We start from the raw sequence: 11,613 nt of genomic DNA on the forward strand, positions 1-11,613 counted from the left end.
AAGTGTGTATCTGAAAAGTTCCAGAAACCAAAACTAAAGAACTAAAACCCATAAAATAAAGAAAAAAAGACAGTAAGTAGTCTTTTGATGTTTTTAATACACGGTTACCTGTACACATGAGGGGAAAAACAAAACAAAACAAAAAAAAACACTAAAATTAAAACCTCAAAATTATAATATCCCTTTTCATTAAGCGATGAAGTTAATACTAGCTTTGATTCATGACTAATCATTCATACATATATTAGATCACACAGAGCAGAAAAGAAAAAAAAGAAAAAAAAAATATTTATTTTACTTAAAAAGTTATTAGCATCGGACTGTACACGAGTCCACAGTGTGTACTGGTGGAGGGGTGACGGGGAGCCGGCTGGTACCAAATAAGACAAGTTTGATCTTAATACTTAGAATATATATATATATAAAAAGAAAAAAAAAACCTACAATTAATACACAGACAGGATTCGGAAGGCTTAGCAGTCTTGAATGGGTTAAAGTACAGAACATACATAAAAACCTATCAGTTCTTTTTTGTCCATAATATCAAGATGCAACATCAAATTTCAAATTACACATTCACGATCTTTGAAAAAATTTCAGTATGAAAACAGAGACAGAAAAACAGGGACAGTTTTCCTGCAAAAATGACTCCATGAGGAAAAAAAAAAAAACTTCTTTGATTTTTAATTACATATATATTTAAATAAAGTATTTAGTCAAGTATCTGAGTGTACATACATAGTTTTACAAGATAGCAAAGGCAATAAACTCACAATATGCAAGATGCAAAGATCCCCCCCCCCATTTCCCATATCAGATCAAGGTAATAAAAAAATTAGCCATTACATTTCCATACGCCTAAAAAAAAAAAAATATTCTAAGAACTACATGTTAAACATCTGTCAAAATATTAGAAATCCATCTTTGTTTCAAATATGAAATAAGATATTGCACCTTTTTTTAAACCAGAGTACAATAAAATGACAATGAAAAACAGAATACAAAACACAAGAGGAATTAAATTAGGAATCGACTGCGGTTTGCCATCATCACTCGTTATATCGTGTAACAAAAGAACACATTTTCCTGTAACAAAATATCACAGTTTTTTTTTAATCATCACACTGAATTAAAAATTGCTTTATGTAAAAAGGAAAAGAAAGAAAAAAAAAACGTATTTTGTTTTCTTAAACACATTCTTAAAACATCTCAAGACAAGAACAAAACGAAAATGGATTCAAGACTGCTAAGCCGGCAATTACGAGTTTATTGCAACAGAACTAGAAAAAATAGATTATATTGCGATTGCTGAAATGTCACAATTCCGGGCTTCGTTTTGGCCATTTCACTTGAATTAAAAAGATAGAAAAAAACCCCCAATAATAAACAAAACAAAGAAAAGAAGAAAAAAACAAACAAATAAACAAAAAAAAACAGCTCTGTTTGTCCAAAAAGGAATCCCGGATATTGTTCATTCAAATAATGGTGTACACAAGTATTTAGTAACAATTTTTTTTTTACGTTCCTGATTTAGAAATATTTCTTACTTTTTAATTGTATAAGTCATTCTACAGCTAGTGTTTCTCACTAAGGAAAAAAAAAGTAAAAGTCTTCAAGGCGTTGCAAATCTAGAAACCTCTGTTACAAAAGGTTTGTTTCATCTTCTGAATCATTCAAAAATCTTCAACGAAAAGGTATCCGCTCTAATGATCCTACAGGAGAGAAACAAGGTGGGTTAAGATATGAGATTCTGCAGGGTTTCTACATCGTAGTTCTGTCATAACGTGTCACGTCAGTCCCTGTGCTGTGTGTTCCAACATGTGACCGCCACATCAGTCTCTGTGCTGTGTGTGTGTGTGTGTGTGTCTGTCTGTTCTGGCATGTAACTTTCACATCAGTCCCTGTGCTGTGTGTGTGTATGTTCTGAAGTGTGACCGTCACATCAGTCCTTGTGCCGTGTGTGTGTGCGTGTGTGTGTTCCAACATGTGACCACCACATCAGTCCCTGTGCTGTGTTTGTACAAGTGTATGTTCCAACATGTGACCACCACATCAGTCCCTGTGCTGTGTTTGTACAAGTGTATGTTCTGACATGTAACCACCACATCAGTCCCTGTGCTGTGTGTGTGTGTTCTGACATGTAACCGTCACGTCAGTCTCTGTGCTGTGTGTTTGTGTGTTCTGACATGTAACAGTCACGTCAGTCTCTGTGCTGTGTGTTCTGACATGCAACAGTCACGTCAGTCTCTGTGCTGTGTGTTCTGACATGTAACAGTCACGTCAGTCTCTGTGCTGTGTGTTCTGACATGTAACCGTCACGTCAGTCTCTGTGCTGTGTGTTTGTGTGTTCTGACATGTAACAGTCACGTCAGTCTCTGTGCTGTGTGTTCTGACATGTAACAGTCACGTCAGTCTCTGTGCTGTGTGTTCTGACATGTAACAGTCACGTCAGTCTCTGTGCTGTGTGTTCTGACATGTAACCGTCACGTCAGTCTCTGTGCTGTGTGTTCTGACATGTAACCGTCACGTCAGTCTCTGTGCTGCGTGTTGACATGTATCCGTCACGTCAGTCTCTGTGCTGCGTGTTGACATGCATCCGTCACGTCAGTCTCTGTGCTGCGTGTGTGTGTTGACATGTAACCGTCACGTCAGTCTCTGTGCTATGTGTGCGTGTTGACATGCAACCGTCACGTCATTCTGTGTGTGTGTGTGTTCTGACATGTAACCGTCACGTCAGTCTCTGTGCTGTGTGTGTGTGTGTGTTCTGACATGTAACAGTCACATCAGTCTCTGTGCTGTGTGTGCATTTCTTTTGCACATGTATATATTTACCAGTGTTCTATATCTATGCCGTATCTGTCCCCTCATGTGTCTGTGTCCTCATGCGTCTCTGTCCATACCTGAAGGCCTGGAGCCTGCGAGTGCTGTGCCCCCTGCCCATAATAAGCCCCCTGCTGTCTGTAATACTCCATCCAGGCAGCACTGTAGTCAGGAGTGGAGCTCTGCTGAGAGCCAGGACCTGGAGCCTGACCTGAGAGCGAGAGAAAGAGACAGACAAAGCATATTTAAATAAAACGTCCCATTTCCTGTGTACGTTCCACATTTAATTTCTACTATAGTACTGTGTCCTAAAATCGCTATTACACATCAAGCTAAGTATGTAAATCCCTGATCAGACAGGACACGTAAAGTCTTAAAAGATAAAAAAAAAAAAAAAACACCACAAGCAATAAAGGTTAAGTTCAGAGGTGAAGAACTAACCCTGTTTCTTATAATACTCCTCCCAAGCTTTGCTGTAGTCGGGACCAGTGTTTTGTGCTTGGCTCTGCTGACCTACACACACACACACACAGTGTAATGAAAAGAGTCATTTTAATCTTTTCACATACAGGGTGTGCAAATCACATCAAATGTACCTACTTCTGCTTGTAGAAATGAATGAATAAATAGCTAAAATCAATCAAAATGCATGAGAGGATCTAAGGATGGTGTGTAAGCTACTCGCCTAGCTTCTTATAATACTGCTCCCATGCTTTGGAATAATCCATCTGTCCTGTCTGTGAGCCATTGTGACCTGAAAGCGGATACAAACGCAGGAACAGTGCAGACGATGATCAACAAACTGTTTCCATTTACTTTTCCTTGTTTTTATGCAATTCCTCAGTTCTTATAACAAAATTTCCCACTGTCGCATCCTAAGCTTGGGGAGATTTCAAACATTAACAATAAATTAATGCCATAAGTGGAAATACAACAAGGATGAAGGGAGAAAAAAAAACCCCTAAATTAAAGCCCTCGGTTGTGTACGGTGACAGAAACAATGAGCTGGTGCGGTACTCACTGGGGTCCTGCTGGCCCTGAGGCTGCCATGTCTGGTATGTAGTACCCCAACCTCCTGTCATGAAAGTCTGCGGTCCGCTGGCAGACAAAACAAAACAATTTAACAAATTTTCAACAGAACTCTTTCAAAGTCTGAAAGCTGTAGGTAGTATAACGAGAGAAAACGTGCTCACTTCTGGTGCGGGTTGCTCGGCCCTTGGGTGAAGGGACTCAGGCCGAAGCTGCTGCTGCCTCCCATCCCTGAGGCCTGGATGAAGAGGACGCAGAGTGAATCAGCAGGTCAAAAGGTCACACACACAGGTCCTAACACACCCCATTAAGCACTACCAGTTGATTGATCGGTGGGCAGGATAAATCCTTCACACTTACCCATGGTGCGAGTGCAGCAAAAAACAAAATAGGTGCATGGAAAAAAATAAGACCACCAAACTAGAGGACTGGCAGACTCGAACGACGAGCGTCTGATGTAATTTATTAGGACAAGACCGAGCTCTCGAATGTGGCTCGGAGAAACAGATGCACGTTAACTTGTTTAACATCAGGGTAGAATCTGTCTCAGGGCTTCATCCGTAGCGAAAACGACCTTTGTCGTGCTTGTTTACGCGTATTGAAGTCACGCTAACGAACAGACGAGACGAAAGCGACAGCAAACTCGTGACTCCGGTCGACGTAAACCAGATGGCAGACCGTTTTCAGAAAATGTCGAGAAAAAACGAGAGCATCTTTTGGCAATAGAAAAGTAACCTAATAAAACTTCCCTTTTGCAGTGTTCCTGAAAGAAAAATGCGATACATAGACGAAAGACGTCCAAGGATACGGTACCTACCCCGATTTTCTCATCGATCAATTGCCTGGCCATCTCCATCTGCTGTGGAGTTCCTCTGATGGAGAAGATGCGCACGTTGGGGTCGGTGTTGAGAGGAGGGTTTCTCTGCAGCTCCACATGAGCTCCAGACTGCTGGTTGATGTTCTTAATAGTCTCTCCACCTGCGGAGCCCAGGAACAACGGTATTTTTCTTTTAACTTTAAAAGTTCAACAGAGAATGATACGAATATATTTATTTATTTATTTATTTATTTATTTATTTTTGAAATATGTTTAATGTTTGGAAATTTGTTTAGAAACTACGAGACAGACACGGGATTGTTCTTAGTGGTGCAAGAAGATCTGCTCTCCTCAGCGGCGGAGCACATTTTAAAGCGTATCCTCCTCCGAGTCCAAGCCTTTCCATTCTTTTCTTCACAATCTAAAGGGAAAAGCTGTTGGCAAGGAGATGAGACTTTGTCTCATGGTCCCCTGTGCAGAAACAAAGCCTTTAAAAAGCTTCCTGTGGGTGGCGATGGAGGGTGGGGGTGAAACAGGGATGTCCCCCAACATCAATTACACGTTTGTTCACTTCAGGCTGATGCTCGCTTGACCCAACCTGACCCCTGGCTGAAAACGTTCCTCAACCTATCCCCTCCTCTTTCGGACTCCTTGCCAAGGCCGATGGACTGAGCATGGGCCATTAAGCTATTGTCAAACAAATTTAACTTCTGCAATAATGAAGCCATTATGAGCTCTCCAGCGGAATAAAGATCCTGAGCGCTTGGTTCATGGACTGGACCTGGTCCTGGCTGCCGTATGCAGGACGGGCTTAATTTTTGGAGGGGGTCTTAAATAGCGTGAGAGTGTTTTGCTGGTGGTCTTAAATACGGACTGAAAAGATGCTCTGGCAAAGCCCTTAGCGTATACAATGAGGTGTGTGTTTCAGACTTAAGTTGGGAATTAAGACCCCCCTTGGAATAAAACCTGACAAAAGAGCACTTGTGTTTATTTCTAAACTACTGATCTAAATCCAACATTTCCATTAATCCCAGCAACACACACACACACGCCGAAAATTAGGTCTTTTTTTTTTTTTTAAGGCAAGATAAGCAAATTTGAAAACAATCCAGGTTTTAGATTTTACTTCAGACGAGTCACGTCCGTATAACTGCGGCGAGGACGACAGACGCGGTGCATCATCGTGATATTAATCACCAGGGGAAAAAGAGGAGCGAGGATCAGATCCAGACTCGCTGGTTTCGTCTCTTTCACATGTTAATGCGTTATAACATTAGGGATACCAGCATACGGAAATATGTAGACGACGACATCGCTAGTTTTTAATAAATCGATATCGTATAATATATATAATATCGTTTGATCTTTCAAATTAATGTTTGTTTGACCATATTAATGTAAACAATAAACATAAAGGAACCCTTTGTCTATAATAAGTCAAATCGAGCACTGTGAGATGTTTCACGGCACCAGGGCAAGTCTTCACCTGTCGCTTTCCAAAGAAAATTAAAAAAAAACCATAACATAATTGCACAACATGGCGCACACAAACACATTACCTTTCCCAATCACAAGGCCACACTTGTCTGCCGGTATCGTGTAGGTCACTTCCTGCAGTCCTCCCGGAGCCATGTTCCAGTCAGCACGACCTCGCCCCCGACCACGGGGACCCAGAGCACCTCCAAACCCATCACGCTCCTGAGGAGGGACCAAAAAAATATAAAACACACACAAGACATTTACAACACTGTCTTGCACAATGCATCGCTTTAGAAAATGTAGTAAATCAATCATCCAAGAATGAAAACGGAAAGGAAATTTAAAATCGGACCCTTATTGAAGCTATCGGTCCAAAATAAACACTTTGTTGAAGCTCCGAAAACATTTTATTTGTCATACGGAACTGTTTCAACTGGTGTGTTTAACAAAGGTGTGGTTTAAATGCTGATTTATAATTCAGGGTTTCAGCAACCTTTAATACTTCATGCCACAAAGCAAGCAAAGGTACCTGTGCTGTGTGGACCAGCTCGTTGATGAGGTGAACCGCGTGCTGACATCGATCCGGCTGTCCCATTACCTGAGCGATCCGCTCGGGACTGATTCCGTCGTCTGAAAGCAGAGATGTAGGAAAAAAAAACAAACCTTTAGAAAAGTAAACCATTTATTTTCCCAGCGGAAGGTTTTACGGTGATACTTGGAGAAGCACTTGGCCTGTGTATCACAGCTTGAGTCATCAATAAATCCAATACCAGGACTGTCCTTCTACAGAAATATTTAACTATAACATAACCCTCAACGGTAAAGTAAACTAAATCTAGATATTTTATTAAATTATCCTGAGCATTTATCCTGAAACATTTTTTTTTTAAGTGCAGCATGTTACCAAAACAAAGTGTGCCAATATTTTTCCACATTTGGGGGGAAAAAAACCCCAAACAAACCAACCAACCCACACGTCTATTTTCTGTAGCTGAACCCATTTTCACAAAGTCGGATGATGGCCGAGCGAAGCCAAATCAAGCTCGATGGTGATTTATAGCGATAAGAGACGATGTGTGTTGACCCTTGAAGTGTTAATTAAACCAATTGTGTTGCTTAAATCTCCCAGAAGAAGAACTTTAGAAACCGGTGACCGTTCAGCGCGGCTCACTCGGCTACGCGATCGTTCGGTGCTCCGACACGACGTACGTATTCATGTCGCTCTCCTGCTGAGACACACGCGATATAACTTGGAGCATCATTAATCTCCTTTAATGCCTTGAACGCTTCAGCAGCCTGTTACGCCGTGTCCTCTTTACAGACTTAAGAGATTTGTTTGAGGTAAACGTGTCTGCACATGCCCAAGCTTCAGCACAGCGAGAGAAATACTGATGTTCTGCCTTTTCAGATGTTAAGTGAATTTTACTTGCGCACTTCTTTACACAAATGGACCAAAGTGCACTTAAAATGTACATAAAGTGCAGCTAAAAATTGGAATTTAAATTTACGTCCGAGCTTTTTTTTTTTTTTTTTTTTACAGACAAAGTGTTCATTTAGAAGAAATAATGAGAAGTGCTATAGCCACACTGACCAGGTTTGAACTGGATCCTCACACCGGCATCGTTCTGGATCTTCTTGATCATCTCTCCGTTCCTGCCGATGACTATGCCCACAGCGAACCTGGGAACCGCCACCTGTCCAAGCACACAAACGTAAGAACGGGTCACGATACGCAATGTAAAACGGTTAAAACAAACAGTGTGTGTGTGTTGGTGTGTGTGTGTTCTTACATCCAGACTGGTTCCTCCCAGCCTTGAGCCGAAGTCTCCCAGTCGTCCAGCCCTGAAGTCTCCCTGGTCCTTATCCCGGATGATCTCTGCTACCAGCTCTCGTGCTTGCTGCAGGAAACGGACGAGTTAGCCTCAAAACCCAACAACCGCCATCACACCGCAGCACGTGACCGATGACTCACCTGCACTTTGTAGGGATCGCCAGAGATTCTCAAGGGCTTGTCAGCTCCAGTGGGCATGGGACCATCCTGAATCATGACCATCTTCACTCCTGTCCTCTCCTGAAGGCAAACAACACAGGAGGGGGAAAAGGGAAAGAGTTTAATTGTTTAACGAAGGAGCAACATCCAAGCTGTATGGGAATGTGAATTTTAAGTTATTGCTGTACAAATAACACACCTGAAGTTGTTTAATGGTGTCTCCTCCTTTCCCGATAACGAGACCCACTTTGCTGGCGGGAATCAAGACGTCCTGGCTGGTTTCGTTCCCGTTCCGGCATCGCTCCACGATCTGACTGAGCAGACGCTTCGCCTGGCTGATGGACACAAACACAGATCAGGATCACGGAAGGCTAAACTTGTGTACACACACACACACACAATATGCAAGCTTACTCAATGCTCTCTGGACTCCCGGTCAAGGTGCAAGGCCGGTCCATCATACCTCCACTGTCTACAGGAGCAACACACAACCCACATTATTTACCAAACAAAAAAACACTCGGCTATACACAATAAAGAAAGACGATAGCTCTTGACCATAGACGATGAGGTCATCAGCTTGTGATGTGAGATTTAAACAAGGGTGGGGATTATACAGGTGTGTGTATGGTGTATCGAGGGGTGAAAACACACCGGCAGCAATCTGGATCTTGCACCCGGATTCCAATTGGATTCGAGTGATCTGCTCACCACCACGGCCAATAACTAAAAACGACAGAGGAAAAGAAATCAAGAAATTGAAAAAAATCCAATCTCATTTCCTGTAAATTAAAAACATTTTATTTTTTTTATCACTAATAAAATAATCAATTAATTGATTCATTATTTTCTGGTTTAATAAATAAAATGAAAAGGACCGCATTAAAACCCACTAGGCATGTGCATGTAATATGCTAAGAATAAAACACGCTGTTTGTAGCCAGATTATTTTATTATTGTAAATTATTTTTTAAGTATTTTCTAATAACTGTGTGGCCCACAAGGGCTAATGTCTGTTGTGAAAAATGAAATACAAAACACCTTAACATAAAAACACTCTTTTGCTTTATGCTAAAATATTTTTTTTTATAGCAAGATTAGCTTTATTATTGGGGGGGCATGGTGGCTTAGTGGTTAGCACGTTCGCCTCACACCTCCAGGGTTGGGGGTTCGATTCCCGCCTCCACCTTGTGTGTGTGGAGTTTGCATGTTCTCCCCGTGCCTCGGGGGTTTCTTCCGGGTACTCCGGTTTCCTCCCCCGGTCCAAAGACATGTATGGTAGGTTGATTGGCATCTTTGGAAAATTGTCCGTAGTGTGCGTGTGTGAGTGAAAGAGTGTGTGTGTGTGCCGGCACTCCGTCCAGGGTGTATCCTGCCTCGATGCCCGATGACGCCCGAGATAGGCACAGGCTCACCGTGACCCGAGAAGTTCGGATAAGCGGTAGAAAATGAGTGCGTGAGAGAGCTTTATTATTTTACCCCAGACAGCTGGTTAGGGTCACTACTGTAACCCCTCAGACCCGTGTACTTAACTGTGCTAGAATTTAAACACAAGCTAGCACTGTACTACTGCTGTATCTAGAACCAAGTGAACACAGCAAAGACCCCCCCCCCCCCCAACACCCAAAAAAAGACTCAGCTTCTTAAAAGTCTCTAATTCGTTCCAATTATGTTTCAGCGAGGGGGAAAAAACCTCTCCTAGCTGTACTTACTGTAGCCCACCATCTTATCAGGCACTTTGAAGTCTTCTGTTATTATAGCCCTGGACAAAAGGAAAGAAATCAAATTATAGCACATCATCACGACGGCACAAAAGAGAGCGGCTTATGTAATTAGTCAACAACCTGCAATTTCTACACTTTCTAAACTGCCATATAAATATATGAGGAAACGACACTAAAGCTGAACACTTTTTTTTTTTTTTTTTTTAAATAAAATATGATGGCAGGCAAATTTTCACTTAAATACACACAAACTACTGAGAACTGAAAAGTAAATGCCACAGGATAAAAATAAATAAAGATGAAAAGAAAGATAAGAATGAAAAGAAAATAATTATCAAAATCAAAAAAAATTTAGCAAGTAAGGAAATACATTTCAGAAACAAACATACATTATATATATGTGTGTGTGTGTGTGTAACCTACACACTAATCCCCACACCCCCCCCAACACACACATACACACCCCCCCCAACACACACATACACATCCCCCCCAACACACACACACACCCCAACACCCCCCCCAACACACACTAACATACACACACACCCTAACATACAGACACACACTAACATACAGACACACCCACCCTAACATACAGACACACACTAACATACACACACCCCCTAACATACAGACACACCCACACACACCCCCTAACATACAGACACACACACACACACACACACTACCATACAGACACACACACACACACACACACACTACCATACAGACACACACACACACTACCATACAGACACACACACACACACACACACACACACTACCATACAGACACACACACACACACACACTACCATACAGACACACACACACACTACCATACAGACACACACACACACACACACTACCATACAGACACACACACACACACACACTACCATACAGACACACACACACACACACTACCATACAGACACACACACACACACACACTACCATACAGACACACACACACACACACACTACCATACAGACACACACACACACACACACTACCATACAGACACACACACACACACACACACTACCATACAGACACACACACACACTACCATACAGACACACACACACACTACCATACAGACACACACACACACTACCATACAGACACACACACACACTACCATACAGACACACACACACACACACTACCATACAGACACACACACACACATACAGACACACACACACACACACTACCATACAGACACACACACACAACCATACAGACACACACACACAACCATACAGACACACACACACTACCATACAGACACACACACACTACCATACAGACACACACACACTACCATACAGACACACACACACTACCATACAGACACACACACACTACCATACAGACACACACACACTACCATACAGACACACACACACTACCATACAGACACACACACACTACCATACAGACACACACACACTACCATACAGACACACACACACTACCATACAGACACACACACACTACCATACAGACACACACACACTACCATACAGACACACACACACTACCATACAGACACACACACACTACCATACAGACACACACACACTACCATACAGACACACACACACACACACACACACTACCATACAGACACACACACACACACTACCATACAGACACACACACACACACACACACACACTACCATACAGACACACACACACACACACACACACACACACACTACCATACAGACACACACACA

At 42.1% G+C, this 11,613-nt stretch overlaps 1 protein-coding gene across 3 annotated transcripts in view; it reads right to left on the reverse strand.

Annotated features, from left to right (window-relative positions):
- Positions 1-77: 77 nt before the first annotated feature.
- fubp3 (far upstream element (FUSE) binding protein 3) overlaps positions 78-11,613 on the reverse strand; it is a 27,550-nt gene continuing 16,014 nt past the window's right edge. The window contains exons 4-19 of one of the 3 annotated variants that reach the window (XM_047809234.1): positions 9,848-9,897; positions 8,790-8,861; positions 8,550-8,607; positions 8,335-8,470; positions 8,118-8,216; positions 7,936-8,043; positions 7,737-7,839; positions 6,675-6,775; positions 6,226-6,364; positions 4,667-4,827; positions 4,014-4,087; positions 3,842-3,918; positions 3,506-3,574; positions 3,262-3,333; positions 2,833-3,031; positions 78-1,712 (exon numbers count right to left, since the gene is read on the reverse strand). In XM_047809234.1, the coding sequence (XP_047665190.1) occupies positions 2,865-3,031; positions 3,262-3,333; positions 3,506-3,574; positions 3,842-3,918; positions 4,014-4,087; positions 4,667-4,827; positions 6,226-6,364; positions 6,675-6,775; positions 7,737-7,839; positions 7,936-8,043; positions 8,118-8,216; positions 8,335-8,470; positions 8,550-8,607; positions 8,790-8,861; positions 9,848-9,897 (1,486 nt within the window). In that variant the 3' untranslated portion in view covers positions 78-1,712; positions 2,833-2,864. The remainder of the gene's footprint in view (positions 1,713-2,832; positions 3,032-3,261; positions 3,334-3,505; positions 3,575-3,841; positions 3,919-4,013; positions 4,088-4,666; positions 4,828-6,225; positions 6,365-6,674; positions 6,776-7,736; positions 7,840-7,935; positions 8,044-8,117; positions 8,217-8,334; positions 8,471-8,549; positions 8,608-8,789; positions 8,862-9,847; positions 9,898-11,613) is intronic. The other 2 variants (XM_027136689.2, XM_047809235.1) reach the window with 2 other exon arrangements.

The sequence above is a fragment of the Tachysurus fulvidraco genome, chromosome 26 (assembly GCF_022655615.1).
Source record: "Tachysurus fulvidraco isolate hzauxx_2018 chromosome 26, HZAU_PFXX_2.0, whole genome shotgun sequence".
NCBI classification, from domain to species: Eukaryota; Metazoa; Chordata; class Actinopteri; order Siluriformes; family Bagridae; genus Tachysurus; species Tachysurus fulvidraco.